General features: G+C 48.4%; 1 protein-coding gene across 1 annotated transcript in view; it reads right to left on the reverse strand.

Annotated features, from left to right (window-relative positions):
* The window catches only part of HARS1 (histidyl-tRNA synthetase 1), a 116,731-nt gene that overhangs the window by 87,812 nt on the left and 8,730 nt on the right, over nt 1–20,189 (reverse strand). The window contains exon 3 of the mRNA XM_030211774.1: nt 12,631–12,750. Within this exon, the coding sequence (XP_030067634.1) occupies nt 12,631–12,750 (120 nt within the window). The remainder of the gene's footprint in view (nt 1–12,630; nt 12,751–20,189) is intronic.

Consider the following 20,189-nt stretch of genomic DNA (forward strand, 5'->3'; position numbering starts at 1 on the left):
CAGGGGCATCCCATTGCACTGAAATTAAGGTCTGCATGGCTTCATGATCGTGGAAGGTTCTAGGCGGGCGCTTCGTTCCCAGCATAATGGCGAAGCCAGTAGAGGCTGAGAGAGAGCCTTCCTCCGGAGAGGCAATCTTCAAAATGCTCATGGCCTGCACAAGCAGATTGGGCAAATCCTCTGAGCGAAAAAGCCGCGCTGCAGAGGGGTCGTCCGCTCCATCCGAGCGAGGATCAGTCTCTTCCATCGATTCCGCTAAGGATCTCTGGGAGAACTCAGACACGCTGCCGTCATCCACATCAGAGGAGACCGAGTTCCCCGAGGGTGGAAGATCCACCCGAGGGCGCTTAAGCATAGAGGCCTCATCACCCCGATCAGAGGGGTGGGCAGGGGCAGTGTTCTGCATAAGAAAGGCTTGATACAGCAGCAAAATGAACTCGGGGGAGAAACCCCCCAGTCTGTGCATTTCTGCAGCCTGTGCCGCGGCCCTAGAGGCGCCCTCCATCTGCGCTCCCAGTAGCGGGGGAGAGGCATGTTGCGCGTCCAAAATGGCGTCCAGCGCGAAACTCCGAGAAGGAGCTACGCGGGAAGAAGGGCGTTTTAATTTCGCCGACTTCTTACTGTCACCCGATTCAAGGGCGACCAAGCTGTTAACGTCTCCCATCTTGAGGGCGGCCCAAGAAGAAGCCGACCGAGCCGTGTAGCTGGTCACGACCAGGAAGGCGGCCAGTGGGGGATGGGCGCCTAAGGCAGGAAATGCCACCGCGCCAGAGGAAAAACCGGTGAACTCTCCCGGTTCCGAAAGGGCACCCAAAAAGGGTGACTTCACCTTCGATCCCCCCGCTTCCCCACTAGGCGCACGAACGCGTTCCGGGGAGCATCTTTTCGCGCCCTTGCCATCCGCGGCCATAGCCACGTGGAGACAGTTCAGGGAACCCCCTACCCGCTAGTAAAAGGTAAAAATTACCTGCTTCTTGCTCCGAGCAGCGACGACTTGTTCCAGTGAACAGCTGCAAATGGACGTCCTTTTTGAACGTTTAAAAATTTTTTATTTTTTTGTTTAACGGAGCCAGCGGGAGGGGGGAGAAAAGGAGGGACCTGGCACCACCAGGTCTGCACTTGCTCACGAAGAGCTCTCAACCCCAGGTACTCAACAAAACCTAAACAATTAGGCTTGGAGACCTAGCCAGAGCTGCTGCTGTGTGACCACACACCTGCTGAGATAGAGAACATACTGGGGAATTTCCGGCAGCACATGACCACATATAGGGAGGCAAAAGATTGCTCTCTATCTCCACCTGCTGGTAGATGGACACAACCCACCAATCTATGGATTGATCGGCTTGATAAAAGGGAAAAACACATTGTCTCATCCTCTCATCCCAATACAACACGAACAAACCCACCAATATAATCACCCCAGAACACAACCTCCCTATCTCAGACAGCCTAAAAATTCACGGAGTTACAATTGACCGTAATCTCACACTGGACAGCCAAGTGAAAGCCACAACAAAGAAAATGTTCCACTCAATGTGGAAGCTCAAACGAGTAAAACCTTTTTTCCCTGAGGGAAATATTTCTCAACTTGGTACAAACCATGGTACTACTGCAATGGAATCTACATGGGATGCAAAGAACAAATCCTGAAGAAACTCCAAACTGCTCAAAACACAGCAACCAGGCTTATATTTGGAAAAACGAGATGCGAAAGCACCAAACACCTACGAGAAAAACTGCACTGGCTGCCAAAGAACGCACTGCATTCAAAATCTGCACCATGGTTCATAAAATCATCTACGGAGATGCCCCAGGATACATGACAGACCTCATAGACCTACCAACCAGAAATGCATCAAGATCAACAAGAACATAGCTAAATCTCCACCACCCAAGCTGCAAAGGACTCAAATACAAATCAACCTATTCATCCAGCTTTTCCTATATAAGCACACAACTGCTAGAGAGAGACACGCCTGTGGGAGGCTCAGGACCTGGAGTTACAAAGTCGAGCAGGGCCACGAACGGCTCCCCGGCGAAGTCAGGTGGATGGCTCCCGGCCTGACCGAGACTTGACTGCCTGCGGGAGGTCCGGGCTTCGAGGGCGAAACAAGGCAGAGCGGCAGACGGCTCCCCGCCTGAGACACGCCTGCGGGAGCTCAGGGCCTGGAGGACAAAGCCGAGCTGGGCAGCAGACGGAGCCCCGGCCTGGGTGAGATGCGCCTAGGGGAGCTCCGGGCCAAGGGGATCGAAGCCCTGGCTGGGCAGTGGACAGCGCTCCCGGTCTGAGCGGGACGCGCCTGCGGACGACCCAAGCTCGAGAGGGCAGGGATAAGCGGACCTGGGCTCGAGAAGGCAGGGACGAGCGGAGCAGCGTATGGCGTAACCGGCGGAGTCGGCGAGCGGCTCCGCTGCTGCCCCCGGAGCGGGGAGGGGCGGCCAAACCTCTCCCCAGTGGGGACCACGTGGGGTTCGCCTGGCAATAGTCGCATGCCCAGCTTTCTCTCCCCGCCCACCTGCTGTGCGAGGCGGGGCCGCCTAGGTGGAGCGAGAGGTGCGGAGATGAACGACCACCGGAGCCCAGTCGACGGTGCCACGCGGTCGGCCGCCAGTAGCAGTGGTGGCCGGGGCTGCTACCTGCCCTCCGATCCCTACCTCCAGCCACCAATGTGGTGCTCGTAGCTGCGGAATCCCTGGTCCTATATCCTCCTAATGAGATATTGCACTCTCCAATCACCTAATCCTGAGCGAATTCTACCTGTTCGACTATCTACGCACCTCTACAATATAGCTCTCTCTCCTCAAATTCCTACCTCCAACCACTAATACAGCTCTCAGAACTACGGAGTCTCTGTGCCCTGGGGCAACACTTCTGAACAACTAACTGAGTAAACTACCTATATTTATTCAATAAATGAAACTTCAGAAAGAGAGAGACTTCAGTGGTGTTCTTTACATCTATTTTTCTCCCAGTTACTCTACCTGTTGCTTAACACCTCAGCCACTACTCATGGCCCCTATACACATTCTTTTCCTTGCCCTGTCCCTTCCTAATCTTTTCCCCCTCCCCCTACCACTGTCTACCGCAGGAACTCACTGCCCATCCATGACCTCTCCCATCCTGCTCACTACTACAATACCCTACCCACCCCCGTCCCTCACCACCTCACCATCTCTCCTATCCCCCTCCTCCTTCCTAGCTCTCAACTTTCATTACTTTCTTCCTGCCATTAACCCATCCCCATTCCTCCTAAGTGCATCCCGTCTTCGTCGCCCCACCTCCCCCACCCTCCTCTGCACTCTCTTGCTCCTTCTCCTGCTATCCGCAGGAGACATCAACCCCAATCCAGGTCCCCCACACCTGTCCTCATCCTATCCATGCAAACGATTCCAGGATGTCTCCAATCTCATCTCTATTCCCCTCCTCCCCCCTCTTCCCTCCCCTTCTCGTGTGCCCTGTGGAATGCCCACTCGGTCTGCAACAAACTTTCCTTCACCCACGATCTCTTCATCTCCCATTCCCTCCAACTGCTCGCCCTAACTGAAACCTGGCTCACCCCCGACGACTCTGCCTCAGTTGCGGCCCTGTGCCATGGAGGTTATCTTTTCTCCCACACTCCCCACCCAGTTGGCCGCGGAGGAGGAGTCGGGTTTTATACTTTCGCCCTCCTGTAGTTTTCAACCCCTCCTCCTACCGCAGTCTCACTGCTTCTCATCCTTTGAAGTTCACTCCATCCGTCTATTCTACCCGCTGCTACTCAGAGTTGCAGTCATTTACCGCTCCCCCCCCCCCCCCGATAAGTCCCTCCCTTCCTTCCTTACCGACTTCGATGCCTGGCTCTCTGTTTTTCTTGAACCCTCATCTCCGTCCCTCATTCTTGGAGACTTTAACATACATGCTGATGACCTATCTGACTCCTACGCTTCTCAGTACCTCACTCTGACATCCTCCTTCAACCTCCAGCTGAGCTCCACCACCCCTACTCACCAATCTGGCCACTGTCTTGACCTCGTCCTCTCCTCTACCTGCTCACCCTCCAATTTCTGCGCCTCTGCTCTTCCTCTCTCAGATCATCACCTGATCACCTTCACACTTCATCACCCTCCCCCTCAGTCCCGCCCAACACTAACCACTACTTTCAGGAATCTCCAGGCTGTCGACCCTCCCACCGTATCCTCTTGTATCTCTAATCTCCTCCCTTCCATCATGTCCTCCGAGTCTGTCGACAAGGCTGTCTCCGCTTACAATGCCACTCTCTCCACTGCTCTGGCACACTTGCACCATCCATCTCCCGTCCCACAAGGCGTACTAATCACCCACGATCTCTTCATCTCCCATTCCCTCCAACTGCTCGCCCTACCTGAAATCTGGCTCACCCCCGACGACTCTGCCTCAGTTGCGGCCCTGTGCCATGGAGGTTATCTTTTCTCCCACACTCCCCACCCAGTTGGCCGCGGAGGAGTCGGGTTTCTACTTTCGCCCTCCTGTAGTTTTCAACCCCTCCTCCTACCGCAGTCTCACTGCTTCTCATCCTTTGAAGTTCACTCCATCCGTCTATTCTACCCGCTGCTACTCAGAGTTGCAGTCATTTACCGCTCCCCCCCCCCCCCCCCCCCCCCCCCGATAAGTCCCTCCCTTCCTTCCTTACCGACTTCGATGCCTGGCTGTTTTTCTTGAACCCTCATCTCCGTCCCTCATTCTTGGAGACTTTAACATACATGCTGATGACCTATCTGACTCCTACGCTTCTCAGTACCTCACTCTGACATCCTCCTTCAACCTCCAGCTGAGCTCCACCACCCATACTCACCAATCTGGCCACTGTCTTGACCTCGTCCTCTCCTCTACCTGCTCACCCTCCAATTTCTGCGCCTCTGCTCTTCCTCTCTCAGATCATCACCTGATCACCTTCACACTTCATCACCCTCCCCCTCAGTCCCGCCCAACACTAACCACTACTTTCAGGAATCTCCAGGCTGTCGACCCTCCCACCTTATCCTCTTGTATCTCTAATCTCCTCCCTTCCATCATGTCCTCCGAGTCTGTCGACAAGGCTGTCTCCGCTTACAATGCCACTCTCTCCACTGCTCTGGCACACTTGCACCATCCATCTCCCGTCCCACAAGGCGTACTAATCCCCAGCCCTGGCTGACCCCTTGCATCCGATACTTTCGCTCCTGTGCCCGATCTGCCGAACGCCTCTGGAGGAAATCTCGCACCCATACCGACTTCATTCATTACAAATTTATGCTATCCTCCTTCCAGTCCTCCCTATTCCTTGCCAAACAGGACTATTACACCCAATTGACTAATTCTCTCGGCTCCAAACCTCGTTGTCTCTTCGCCACCCTTAACTTCCTTCTCAAAGTGCCCTCTGCTCCCACCCCTCCCTCACTCTCTCCTCAATCACTAGCTGACTACTTCCGTGACAAGGTGCAGAAGATCAACCTTGAATTCACTACCAAGCCACCTCCTCCTCTTCACCCTTTAACCCACTCCCTCAAGCAACCAACCCAGGCCTCCTTCTGCTCTTTTCCTGATATCACCGAGGAGGAAACCGCCCACCTTCTTTCCTCCTCAAAATGAACCACCTGTTCCTCTGATCCCATCCCCACCAACTTACTGAACACCATCTCTCCTACTGTCACCCCCCCATCTGTCATATCCTCAACCTCTCTCTCTCTCCACTTCAACTGTCCCTGACACCTTCAAGCATGCTGTAGTCACACTACTTCTCAAAAAACCATCACTAGACTGTACCTGTCCTTCCAACTACCACCCCATCTCCCTCCTACCCTTCCTCTCCAAGATACTTGAACGCGCCGTTCACAGCCGCTGCCTTGATTTTCTCTCCTCTCATGCCATCTTCGATCCACTTCAATCCGGTTTTCGTCCTCTACACTCGACAGAAACGGCACTCACTAAAGTCTGTAATGACCTGTTCCTTGCCAAATCCAAAGGTCACTACTCCATCCTCATCCTCCTCGATCTATCCGCCGTTTTTGACACTGTGAATCATAATTTACTTCTTGCTGCACTATCCTCATTTGGGTTCCAGGGCTCTGTCCTCTCCTGGTTCTCCTCTTATCTCTCCCACCGTACCTTCAGAGTACATTCTCATGGATCTTCCTCCACCCCCATCCCGCTCTCTGTTGGAGTTCCTCAGGGATCTGTCCTTGGACCCCTTCTTTTTTCAATCTACACCTCTTCCCTGGGCTCACTGATCTCATCTCATGGTTTCCAATACCATCTTTATGCTGACGACAACCAGCTTTACCTCTCCACACCAGAAATCACTGCGGAAACCCAGGCCAAAGTATCAGCCTGCTTATCCAACCGCCACCTGAAACTGAACATGGCCAAGACCGAGCTCATTGTCTTTCCACCCAAACCCACTTCTCTTCTCCCTCCACTCTCTATTTCAGTTGACAACACCCTCATCCTCCCTGTCTCATCTGCCCGCAACCTCGGAGTCATCTTCGACTCCTCCCTCTCCTTCTCTGCCCATATCCAGCAGACAGCCAAGACCTGTCGCTTCTTTCTCTATAACATCAGCAAAATTCGCCCCTTCCTCTCCGAGCACACCACCCAAACTCTCATCACCTCTCGCCTTGACTACTGCAACCTACTCCTCTATGGCCTCCCACTTAACCATCTATCCCCCTTCAATCCGTTCAGAACTCTGCTGCCTGTCTTATCTTCCGCCTAGACCGATATGCTCATATCACCCCTCTCCTCAAGTCACTTCACTGGCTTCCGATCAGGTACCGCATACCGTTCAAGCTTCTCCTACTAACCTACAAATGCACTCGATCTGCAGCCCCTCATTACCTCTCTACCCTCATCTCCCCTTGCGCTCCTAACCGTAACCTCCGCTCACAGGACAAATCCCTCCTCTCAGTACCCTTCTCCACCACTGCCAACTCCAGGCTCCGCCCTTTCTGCCTCGCCTCACCCTATGCTTGGAATAAACTCCCTGAGCCCATACCCCAAGCCCCCTCCCTGCCCATCTTCAAATCCTTGCTCAAAGCCCACCTCTTCAATGTCGCTTTCGGCACCTAACCATTGTACCTCTATCCAGGAAATCTAGACTGCCCCCAATTTGATTGACTGCACTTTTTTGTCCTTTAGATTGTAAGCTCCTTTGAGCAGGGACTGTCCTTCTTTGTTAAGATTGTACAGCGCTGCGTAACCCTGGTAGCGCTTTAGAAATGTTAAATAGTAGTGGTAGTTCTGGTACGCCAAGGATTACTTCAAGATACTGACACTTTACAGTGGAAGCAACCAGCTAACAGGAGACAAATTAAAGAGAACCCTACCTCAAAACTATTCCTCCCCCTCCCACCTCCTCTGACCACTAACATTATACAGGACCCGGAGCAACTACCGAACTCAATAGCTCAAAGGCAAGCCGAAAATACATAAAACACACAAATCCAGAACACAAGATTCCATCACAAAGAACAGAGTCCTATCACGCACCCTTTCAAACATGGCCTACTAGCAGCCCAAAGTGAATTGATACCATAATGAATACCGTCAAACTACTCCTAGCAATCTACTCCTTATCTCTGATCCACCTAACACTAACCACCCCACTCGCAGAAAGTAACATCATACCCACACTACATAATCATCAAAGACTGATCAGATACACCACACCTCATCAAACTGACAACAACCCAAACAAAGGAAGAACACCAACATGCGGACAACCTCAACAGAAGGGAAAGAAAGGTCATAAACCCACAATAACAAAGAAACGACAACTAACAAAAATTCACATAACACCAAACAGAAAAGACCCATACTAAAAATTTCAAGTGGGTTACATCAACGCCAGATCCGTAGTAAACAAAACAACAATAGTCACTGACAGGATCATGTCAGAAAACCTTGATCTACATCAATGAAACCTGGATCCATGATCAAGAGGACCCTTTAATCCTAAACCTATGCCCTCCAGGATACAAATCACTCACTGGACCAGAAAGGAAAAAAGAGGCGGATGCATAGCACTAATCTATTGATCCCACTTTACCACCGAAACCACTGCTGAGTCCATAACAACCCAACTTGAAACTGCTTCAATCAGAATCCATCACAAAACCTTGCTTGATCACTTAACCTGTGTCTTGTTTTATAGACCACCAGGTAATTGGAACGAAAGCCAAACTTCATGGACCTCATTTCAAACACTTGAGTAACCAACTCCAACATACTAGTATTAGGAGACATTAACCTTCACCTAGAAGACCCCAAACTCTACCAACGCACGAGATTGCAAGGAATTTCTCCACTTATGGGATCTCAAATGGCCACACATGAAAGCAACCCATGTCAAAGGGCACACACTCGACCTCATCTCACACAAACTGTCCACAGACCAGAACCTAATAATAACAGAAATTAAATGGATAGAAACACCGTGGACTAACCACTGCAAACTAAACCTATCCCTAAAATGGCGGAAAAAGGGTTCACACCGTATACAACAACACACAACCTACAGCACAAGAGGCCAAATAGACCCGGAAACATTCTGGCAACAGATATACAATAACGAATGGACAGCACAAACGGACTCCATACACTACCTCTCAGAATGGGATGAAAGATGCAGAAGCATACTGGACGAAATAGCACCCTTACGAACAAGATCCTCACATAGGCATAACCCGATACCGTGGTTCAACGAAGAACTGAAAAAAATAAAAACACAATCCAGGAAACTCGAATGAGCTTGGAAAAAAATAAAAAATGAACACATACTCAACGCATGGAAACAAATACAAAGAAAATACAAATACGCAATAAGACAGACCAAAAGGTCATACTATAAAACTAAAATAGGGCCAGATTACAAAGACAAGAAGAAATTATACTAACTCATGAACTACTAGACATCACCTCGGTCACCACAACCAACACAGACATCCCATCTGCTGACAACCTTGCTAAATACTTCAATGAAAAAATTGCAAACCTATGTAACACGCTACCTTGAAAACTTCATCAATGGTTTGGACCCAACCCCTGGTGAATACCCAGCGGACCGAACCTGGTCAAACTTCGCTCTCCTCACCGCCGAAAGTTACTAAGGCGATTAATAGGTTCTCCAACACTTACTGTAAATTGGATACCTGACCCAGCTACCTGATAAAATCTGCCACCCACCGCTTCATAGCAGACCTCACATCCCACTTAAACTACATGCTTCAACAAGGTCTCTTCCCTACGGAAAATGGCAACATCCTACTCACCCCAATACCAAAAGATACCAAGAAAAAAAAAAAAAAAAATCACTAAGTGGCCTAGTGGTTAGAGTGGTGGACTTTGGTCCTGGGGAACTGGGTTCGATTCCCACTGCAGGCACAGGCAGCTCCTTGTGACTCTGGGCAAGTCACTTAACCCTCCATTGCCCCAGGTACAAATAAGTATCTGTATATAATATGTAAGCAGAGGAAAAAACAAAAAGGAGGTAAAATCCCTCACGGAACGTGAGATATGAAACAAAAAAGTGAGGAGAATGAGTGAGGATACCAAGAAAAATGTTTATTCACATAAAAAATGACCCATATAATATGTAAGCCGCATTGAGCCTGCTATGAGTGGGAAAGCGCAGGGTACAAATGTAAGAAAAAAAAAAAAAAACTACCGCCCAGTAGCATCTATCCCACTGGTAGTCAAACTGATGGAAAGCATGGTAACCAAACAACTTACTGATTATATAAACAAATTCACAATATTACATGAATCACAATCAGGATTTCGCCCCCTCCATAGCACCGAAACAGTACTAATTACTCTCCTAGCCAAATTCAAGCAGGAAATAGCAACAGGTAAAAGAATACTTCTCCTCCAATTTGACACGTCTAGTGCGTTCGACATGACAAACCATAAAATACTACTAAGACTCCTAGATTACTTCGGGATTGGCGGCAATATACTCAGTTGGATCAAGGGTTTCCTAACCACTAGAACATATCAAGTAAAATCAAGCTCAAACATATCATCACCGTGGAAAGCAGACTGTGGAGTACCTCAAGGATCACCACTATCACCGATCCTTTTCAACCTAACGATGACCCCACTAGCCAAGTAATTAACCCTTTCATCTATGCAGACGATGTCACAATATACATTCCTTACAAACATGATCTAACAGAAATCACCAACGAAATCAAGCTCAGCTTGAATATCATGAATTCATGGGCAAATGCATTTCAACTAAAACTCAACACAGAAAAAACACACGGTCTCACCCCCTCATCCCAATACAATACGAACAAACCCATACACATAAACACCCCAGATTACAACCTCCCTATCTCAGATAGCCTGAAAATTCTCGGCGTCACAATCGACCGTAACCTCACATTAGAGAACCAAGCGAAATCTACAACAAAGAAAATGTTCCACTCAATGTGGAAACTCAAACGCGTGAAACCATTCTTCCCGAGGGAAACATTTCTCAACTTGATACAATCACTGGTACTAAGCCATGTAGACTACTGCAATGGAATTTATGCAGGATGAAAAGAACAAATCATAAAAAAACTTCAGACTGCTCAAAACACGGCAGCCAGGCTTATATTTGGAAAAACGTGATTCGAAAGCGCCAAACCCCTCTGAGAAAAACTGCACTGGCTTCCAATCAAAGAACGTATTGCTTTCAAAATCTGCACCCTGGTTCATAAAATTATCTACGGCTACGGCGAAGTCCCGGGATACATGACAGACCTCAAAGACCTACCAACCAGAAACACAACAGGATCAACACGAACATACCTAAATCTCCACTACCCAAGCTGCAAAGGACACAAATATGAATCAACTTATGCATCCAGCTTTTCCTACATAAGCACACAACTATGGAACGCATTACCACCTAAACTTCAGGAAATCACTAAAAACTAACCTGTTCAAAAAGGCATACCCTGTTCTGTCCTCCGACAGCCTCACACTAGTTTACGTGATCCTAAAATGTGTGTAATACTTTTACTGTTATTCTCAGTTCTAAGGACTATCATTGCTGCAGTTTCTCACTGCAAAGATACATGAGCAATGCACTGTGGGTAATGTAGTTCACAGGCAGTGCAACCACACTTGCTTGGCTGTGTAAGAACTGTTACCACTGGTTGTGAGGCTGCACAGACCTCTTCTCTCTCTCTGCCAAGCTTGGTTCTTTTGTTTTCCTGCTATCATTTCCTGGTCATTCTCACTATCTCTGTCCTGGGAGGTCAGCCAGGTATGACCTTTCCCTCCAATCGAGAGCCGTCCTCTAGGACCACCCCTTGCTACCCGATGGCTGGCTCTGTCCCCATTGGTCTCTATCTGCTCCTCCCTGAACCCACGTGAAGCCTCAACACCTCTTTGTCCCTGCAGCCATGAGGCTTTCCGACCACCTAGCCAGAGACATGGAGCATGTACCATCTTATTCCAGACAGCTCTGTCCTGCTGAAACTCCCTGTAACGAACCTGTTTTTTTTACCTTGAAAATATCTCCTCTCTAATGAGATATTGCACATTCCAGTCACCCAGCTTTGGACCATTTCTACCTGTTCAACTATCCTTCTCCCCCTGCAATATATCTACCTCTCTTCAGATCTCCACCCCCAACAGCTCTCAGATTAAGGAGTCTCTGTGTCCTGGAGGAGCACCTCTGAACATCTATCTGTGAGTAAATTATCTGTGATTTACTCAATAAAAGAGACTTCATAAAAAATAATTGAGACTTCGGGTGATTGGTGTGCCAAGGTTATACTCCAAGATATTGGGGCCTCTAGTTATCAAGCCTCAAAAGTCATGACATACCCTACCGACCCAACTTAAATGCCTGAACCCTGCAACACAACGAAACCATAGCTCGTAATGGACATAAAATAACTCTTCCTCTTTACGATTCCCTAATGTGTCTGTTACACATGAACCTTATTCTACCACATCATTACTTTGTATTTGTTCATACCGAAATTGGCGAACACCTTTACGGTACTATGTAAGCCACATTGAGCCTGCAAATAGATGGGATACAAATGTAACAAATAAATAAATATCGGGGGGCGGTAATTTTGCTGACTCCCCTCCCCAAGTGCACCCTCTCCCAAAAGCTCCTCCCTAATAGCATCCATCCCCCTACCAAAGACTCCCACCCCTGGCCCTAACTTAAAGATGGTCTGGTGGTCTAGGGTAGGGCGGGCAGAAGCAATCCTAGACACTCCTGCCCCATTACAGTTCTGAATTGAAAGTGGTGATTGTACCTCTAGCACAGTGATTTGCTTACTTTATTTTTTGTCTATTAGATTGTAAGCTATTTGAGCAGGGACTGTCTTTCTTCTATGTTTGTGTAGCGCTGCGTATGCCTTGTAGCGCTATAGAAATGCTAAATAGTAGTAGTAGTCATCTCAGCTGAAGAAGTGCTGTATCTCAGATGGTGATAACCCTGGTCAGCACAGATCCCTGGAAGCCCCTACTTTATTGCATTATATGACAGGATGCTTCACTCTCTCCATCTCATTCTACTAAACAGGTGCCTAATATCATCTGTTTTAGTTCACATTTTCACCCAAGGACTGTATCCTCCAGCAGCATATCAATATGCCATGTTTCCAGGACAAGTACCTCACCTTCAGCTCAAACACAGGGGTGTCAATGGTTTCTGCTCCATGACGCTTAAAACAACCTATAATGGTGTTGAAGACTTTCTCACGTATTGCCATCTGCTTGGGGTTGTAGTCCCTGGTGCCCTGCAACCAAAGCAAAAACAGGTTTAGGTCCAAGAAATGTTACTGGCATGACAATTTGCATACACCTTACCAAGACAGTACATAAAACAAAAAAAAATACAAAATACAGAAAAGAAACAATTATGAGGCTTTGAAGGAACTCAGAATACATTTACAAACGTAATATAAATCTTTGGGGGCGATTATGCTGGTTCACATACAAGTGGCCAGGAGTCTGTATTGAAAAACAACAACACTACTGTCATTAAGGGGATCATTTACTAACAGCTTATGCTAAAAACCATTAGCACAGTGTTTCCCAAGTTGGTCCTGGAATACCGCCTTGCCAGTCAGAATTTCAGGATATCCACAATGAATATGCAAATATCCTGAAAACCTGACTGGCAAAGGTTTACTCCAGGACCGACTTGGGAAACACTACATTAGCACATCTCTATATATAAAAGGCACTTTGAAGCCTCAAGCCGGAAACTTGAGGCGCCCGAGATATCCGGTTTGGCCTGCAGGCTCCAGTCACTGTAGCTCCGCCCTCGCGTCAAAACGCGATGATGTTGAGGGCGGGGCGGCCCTCGCGTCAAAACGCGATGACGTTGAGGGCGGGGCGGCCCTCGCAACCACGTCACTGAGGGACGAAGGGACGAAGAGGAGAGGTGTGCAACTCGGAACGGAAGCACGGAGGGGGTGTATGCAACTCGGGAGGGAGGACGGGGGGGGGGATTACCCTGCTAGCGCCCGTTTCATTTTTGCCACAAACGGGCATTTCTTACTAGTATCTGTATAAAATGGGTCCTATGGTAGATAACACAATAAAGCAGTATTTTTCAATGCAAGGCCGTCAAATGGCACCCCATTGTCTTTTTTCCCCCAGCTATTCTGCCTCTCTACACAGGCTCAGAACAGAAAAAGGAAAGTGGATGGGGAGAAGAGCTGTATGCTTGAAGGTCAAGGCACTTCTCATCAGACAAGAGAATGCATTTGGTAATACTTGAGAATATCACTCTCCAATGAAGTTTGAAGGTGGGCTGGTGGGGATGGATGTCATTGACACACACTGGTCAGCAGTGTCGTGGCCCTGCATGGGAAGATATTTGGTGGCTCTCCTTCAGTTCATTAGAATCTAAAGTGGCCCCAGCTTAAAAATTAATGAAGACCACTTTGATAAAAGCCGTTGCGTAGGCTGTTAGTAAATAACACATTACTTACTGCTTTGGTTAAGAATCATCTCTAGTGCAAAATGTTAGTATAGAAACAAATCTGAAGGCAGATAAGGGCTCCAGCTTATCTAATCTGTCCATATTCCCTACCCACTGCAATAACTTAGCACTTTGTCCTTGACTTTACCTTCACAAAGGAATACATGCACTTGTCCTAGGTTTTCTTGAATTACACCATTTTTGGTATTTACAACCTTCACTGGGAGATTGTTCTATGCAGCCACCACTTTTTCCACGTAGAAATGCTTCTGTGCTACTGCCGAGTGTCTTTTTCCAGGCTTGTCTTGCCAGCCCTGCTTCAGAAATTTGTTTCCACTGCAAAATGCTTACCTTCAATGCCTTATGTTTAGATAATTCATAGATCTGTATCATACCCCACTCATAGACAGGTGTGGCAAAATATTTAGACACCAGAGAAATCTATTTGCTTTTTTGCTCTGCCTTCTCCTGCTGCTCTCTTAATTTAATTCTAATGCTTATAGCCTGCTTAACCATCACATTCAAAGTGGGTCACAATAAAGATTCAGTATACAAATACATATAAATCGTAAAATGACAAATTAAAATATAACAAAGAACACAATTATACATCAATAATGCAATAAATATTTTTGGAATAACCAGGTTTTTAAATATCATCTAAACTGCATATAACTTAGTTCCCTTATATATGGCTGGAATAATTCATTAAGCTCAGTGCCCTTGCCAAACAGTATTTTATTTCATGTGCTCATTAAGCCAAAGGTGTGTAAGTATGCCTAATCAACTGCAGTTCTTGCAAGGATTGTAAATGCTGTATTGGATGGTACACAGACACCAAACTTACTAGGTAATGGACACAGCCCATATAGAATCTTAAAAAGGAGAGTGAGCACTTTAAATTCAATCATGGCTTGGACAAGGCTTGCTTTTCTGTTTTAGATTGTCGATCTTCATCTTGTATTTCTTATGTTTTCATTACTTTTTATTCTTTAATTTTTTTTTAGGGCTGCATTTCGATCAAAATTTGTAATCATGATTAATTGAGTGATAAAGGGTATGTTATTTATTTATTTCCTCACAGGAGCTATGGGCAATAGAAAGTTAAGTGCAGAAGGGGAAGTGTGGCGTGAACAGATCTCCTACTTTCTAGTATCAATTTGGCAGCCACATTTTGTACCATCTCTAATCTTTGTAATTGTTTCACATAGTAAACATATATTACAATAATCCAGTAATGAAAGACTAGATGATTGGATCACAAGCTCTAAATACTGCACGTCTAAAAAAATATTTCAATCTGTAAAATAATTTCAGCTTCAAAGAAGCTTTATTAAGATTATTAATATGTACAGTTCTAATCAACACTTGGGCACCAAATAAGTTAATTTTATTTAGCACTTCCACAATAAGGGATCCCATCTAAAGGGTATTTGTTTTATTTTTATAGAATGCTGTGTTATCCAGTCAAAGATCTCAAAAAAGGTGTTATTAGCTTTGTCACTGCAGCTAACACTGTAAGTAATGGAAACAATACAGTATCATCAACATAGAAGTATTGTATCTCCCTCTGATGTATTATACCCATTTTATTAACACACAAATTAAAAAGAGTTGCCTATGCGCAGTGACTGCCAAAGACGTGCTTCTTAACCATGGCGACAAGCATATTGCAAACTGCATCTGCCAAGTAAGCCAAACCATCCTCTAAGTGGGTAGCATGGGAGCTTTTCTGTGGCCTGGACTTCTGATGCCACTTTAGGCATGCCCTTGCCACAAGCAGCTGCAAACAGATCCAGGGCGGCCACCTCAAACTCCTGTTTCAAAGCATTCTCGAGCAGATCCTTCAGGGCAATGCCTCCCCACAGGCAGGGTAGTCTTCTTCGTCACCACTGTAAGCAAGGAATCCTCTTTAGGTAGGTGCAGATTCAATTTTACCTTAGGCACAAGGGGATAAAGGCATGAAATGGCCCTTCCCACCTTAAGAACTGTGTCTGGGGAGACTTATTCTGCTGTAATCAAATCCTGAATATCAGGATGCATGGGAAAGTTTTAGAGAGGCCCCAAAGGCCCTTCATAACAGATGATGACTGTCCCCCTGACAACACTGTAGATGGTTCCTTGATGGAGAGTTGCTAGTGCCTCCAAAATCAAGAACTCAACACCTCCTTGTGAAACAGCTTCATTACTCTGATTATCCCTTTCCACAAGAGGGAGCACCCCTTCCTCCAAAACCTCTCTCATGGAGGGTTTCTCTGAAAAGGCTATGTCCACCACAGGAAAAGAATTAGGAAAAACCCACTTCAGTCACCTCCTTTAAGTCTCAACAGGACCTCTTGGGAGCAGAGGGGGCCACTGGCACACCAGTTGAAGGGTTCTCCACCTGCTCCTGCTTCAGCAAATAGGCCTGATGAAGCAGTAACACAAATTCAGGTGAAAACAGCCCCTGGAAATTCCTGCTGGTCATTAAGGCAGAAACATGGATGGAAAGGCCAGACCTAGTGCTCCATTGCCTGCCTCACCCTCCAAAATGATGGTTGTTCCCACAGTTTCCTGAGGGGAACTACGTGGCTTATGACGCAGGGAGCCCAAGCTGCTGGCACCGCCCGCTGATGCTGCACACACTCCAAAACAGAGATACTGCTGGCAAAACCTACCGCATAGCGAATGATACATACCTGTAGCAGGTGTTCTCCGAGGACAGCAGGCTGATTTGTTCACACGACTGGGTTGACATCCACGGCAGCCCCCACCAACCGGAACAAAAACTTCGCGGGCGGTCCCGCATGCAGGGCACGCCCACCGCGCATGTCTTCCCGCCCGTGTGCGACCGTTCCCGCTCAGTTGAATGACAAGCAAAGGAATGAGTAAAACACAACTCCAAAGGGGAGGAGGGAGAGTAGGTGAGAACAATCAGCCTGCTGTCCTTGGAGAACACCTGCTACAGATATGTATCATTCGCTTTCTCCGAGGACAAGCAGGCTGCTTGTTCTCACGACTGGGGTATCCCTAGCTTTCAGGCTCACTCAAAACTAGAACCCAGGTCAATTGAACCTCGCAACGGCGAGGGCATAACAGAAATTGACCTACGAAGAACAACTAACTGAGAGTGCAGCCTTACCAGAATAAATTTGGGTCCTGGAGGGTGGAGTTGGATTCAAACCCCAAACAGATTCTGCAGCACCGACTGCCCGAACCGACTGTTGCATCGGGTATCCTGCTGTAGGCAGTAATAAGATGTGAATGTGTGGACCGATGACCACGTCGCAGCTTTGCAAATCTCTTCAATAGTGGCTGACTTCAAGTGGGCCACCGACGCTGCCATGGCTCTAACACTATGAGCCGTGACATGACCCTCAAGAGCCAGCCCAGCCTGGGCGTAAGTGAAGGAAATGCAATCTGCTAGCCAATTGGAGATGGTGCGTTTCCCGACAGCGACCCCTTTCCTATTGGGGTCGAAAGAAACAAACAATTGGGCGGACTGTTTGTGGGGCTGTGTCCGCTCCAAATAGAAGGCCAACGCTCGCTTGCAGTCCAATGTGTGCAACTGACGCTCAGCAGGGCGGGTATGCGGTCTGGGACAGAATGTTGGCAAGACAATTGACTGGTTAAGATGGAACTCCGACACCACCTTTGGCAGGAACTTAGGGTGAGTGCGGAGTACTACTCTCTTATGATGAAATTTGGTATAAGGAGCATGAGCTACCAGGGCCTGCAGCTCACTGACTCTACGAGCTGAAGTAACTGCCACCAAGAAAATGACCTTCCAGGTCAAGTACTTCAGATGGCAGGAATTCAGTGGCTCAAAAGGAGGTTTCATCAGCTGGGTGAGGACGACGTTGAGATCCCATGACACTGCAGGAGGCTTGACAGGGGGCCTTGACAAAAGCAAGCCTCTCATGAATCGAACGACTAAAGGCTCTCCAGAGATGGCTTTACTCTCTACACGATGATGGTAAGCACTAATCGCACTAAGGTGATTCCTTACTAAGTTGGTCTTGAGGCCAGACTCTGATAAGTGCAGAAGGTATTCAAGCAGGTTCTGTGCAGGACAAGAACGAGGTTCTAGGGCCTTGCTCTCACACCAAACGACAAACCTCCTCCACTTGAAAAAGTAACTCTTTTTAGTGGAATCCTTTCTAGAGGCAAGCAAGACACGGGAGACACCCTCCGACAGACCCAACAAAGCAAAGTCTACGCCCTCAACATCCAGGCCGTGAGAGCCAGAGACTGAAGGTTGGGGTGCAGAAGCGCTCCGTCGTTCTGCGAAATGAGAGTCGGAAAACACTCCAATCTCCACGGTTCTTCAGAGGACAACTCCAGAAGTAGAGGGAACCAGATCTGACGGGCCAAAAGGGCACTATCAGAATCATGGTGCCGTGGTCTTGCTTGAGCTTCAGTAAGGTCTTCCCCACCAAAGGTATGGGAGCATAAGCATACAGGAGGCCGGTCCCCCAATGGAGGAGAAAGGCATCCGACGCTAGTCTGCCGCGTGCCTGTAGTCTGGAACAGAACAGAGGCAGCTTGTGGTTGGTCTGAGAGGCGAAAAGGTCCACCGAGGGAGTGCCCCACTCTCGGAAAATCTTGCGTACCACTCTGGAATGGAGCGACCACTCGTGCGGTTGCATGACTCTGCTCAGTCTGTCGGCCAGACTGTTGTTTACACCTGCCAGGTATGTGGCTTGAAGAAGCATGCCGAACTGGCAGGCCCAACGCCACATCCCGACGGTTTCCTGACACAGGGGGCGAGATGCGGTGCCCCCCTGCTTGTTGATATAATACATTGCAACCTGATTGTCTGTCCAAATTTGGATAATTTGACAGGACAGCTGGTCTCTGAAGGCCTTCAGTGCGTTCCAGACCGCTCGGAGCTCCAGGAGGTTGATCTGAAGATCCTGTTCCTGGAGGGACCACAGTCCCTGGGTGTGAAGCCCATCGACATGAGCTCCCCACCCCAGGCGAGATGCATCCGTCGTCAGCACTTTCGTGGGCTGCGGAATTTGGAATGGATGTCCCAGGGTCAAATTGGTCCGAAGTGTCCACCAGTGCAGCGAATTGCGACAACTGAGGGACAGGCGGATGACATCTTCTAGATTCCCGGTGGCTTGACACCACTGGGAAGCTAGGGTCCATTGAGCAGATCTCATGTGAAGACGAGCCATGGGAGTCACATGAACTGTAGAGGCCATATGACCTAGGAGTCTCAACATCTGCCGAGCTGTGACCTGCTGAGACGCTCTGGTCTGGGAAGCGAGGGACAGGAGGTTGTGGGCCCTCGCTTTGGGAAGAAAGGCCTGAGCCGTCTGTGAATTCAGCAGAGCTCCTATGAATACCAGAGATTGGACTGGCTGGAGATGGGACTTTGGGTAATTTATCACAAACCCCAGCAGCTCCAGGAGGTGAATAGTGCACTGCATGGATCGGAGAGCCCCTGCCTCCGAGGTGTTCTTGACCAGCCAATCGTCGAGATATGGGAACACGTGCACTCCCAGCTTGTGTAGATACGCTGCGACCACCACGAGGCACTTCGTGAACACCCGTGGGGCAGAGGCGAGCCCAAAGGGCAGCACACAATACTGAAAGTGCCGTGTCCCCAGGCGGAATCTGAGATACTGTCTGTGAGCTGGCAGTATCGGGATGTGAGTATAAGCGTCCTTTAAATCCAGGGAGCATAGCCAATCGTCTTTCTGAATCATGGGGAGAAGGGTGCCCAAGGAAAGCATCCTGAACTTCTCTTTGACCAGGTATTTGTTCAGGCCTCTCAGGTCTAGGATGGGGACGCATCCCCCCTGTTTTCTTTTCCACAAGGAAGTACCTGGAATAGAATCCCTGCCCTTCCTGCCCGGGTGGTACAGGCTCGACCGCATTGGCGCTGAGAAGGGCGGAGAGTTCCTCTACAAGTACCTGCTTGTGATGGGAGCTGAAGGACTGAGCTCCCGGTGGGCAATTTGGTGGAGTGGAGGCCAAATTCAGGGCGTATCCGCACCGCACTATTTGGAGAACCCACTGGTCGGAGATTATCAGAGGCCACCTTTGGTGAAAAGCTTTCAACCTCCCCCCAACCGGCAGGCCGTCCAGTACGGACACTTTGACGGCTATGTTCCCATGGATCCAGTCAAAAGCCCGTCCCCGGCTTTTGCTGTGGATGCGCAGGGGGCTGCTTAGGCGCACGCTGTTGACGGAAGCGAGCGCGCTGGGACTGCCCCTGTGCTTGAGGAGGCCTTCGGGCCGGCTGGGTGTACCTAC

The sequence above is a fragment of the Microcaecilia unicolor genome, chromosome 8 (assembly GCF_901765095.1).
Source record: "Microcaecilia unicolor chromosome 8, aMicUni1.1, whole genome shotgun sequence".
NCBI lineage: Eukaryota > Metazoa > Chordata > Amphibia > Gymnophiona > Siphonopidae > Microcaecilia > Microcaecilia unicolor.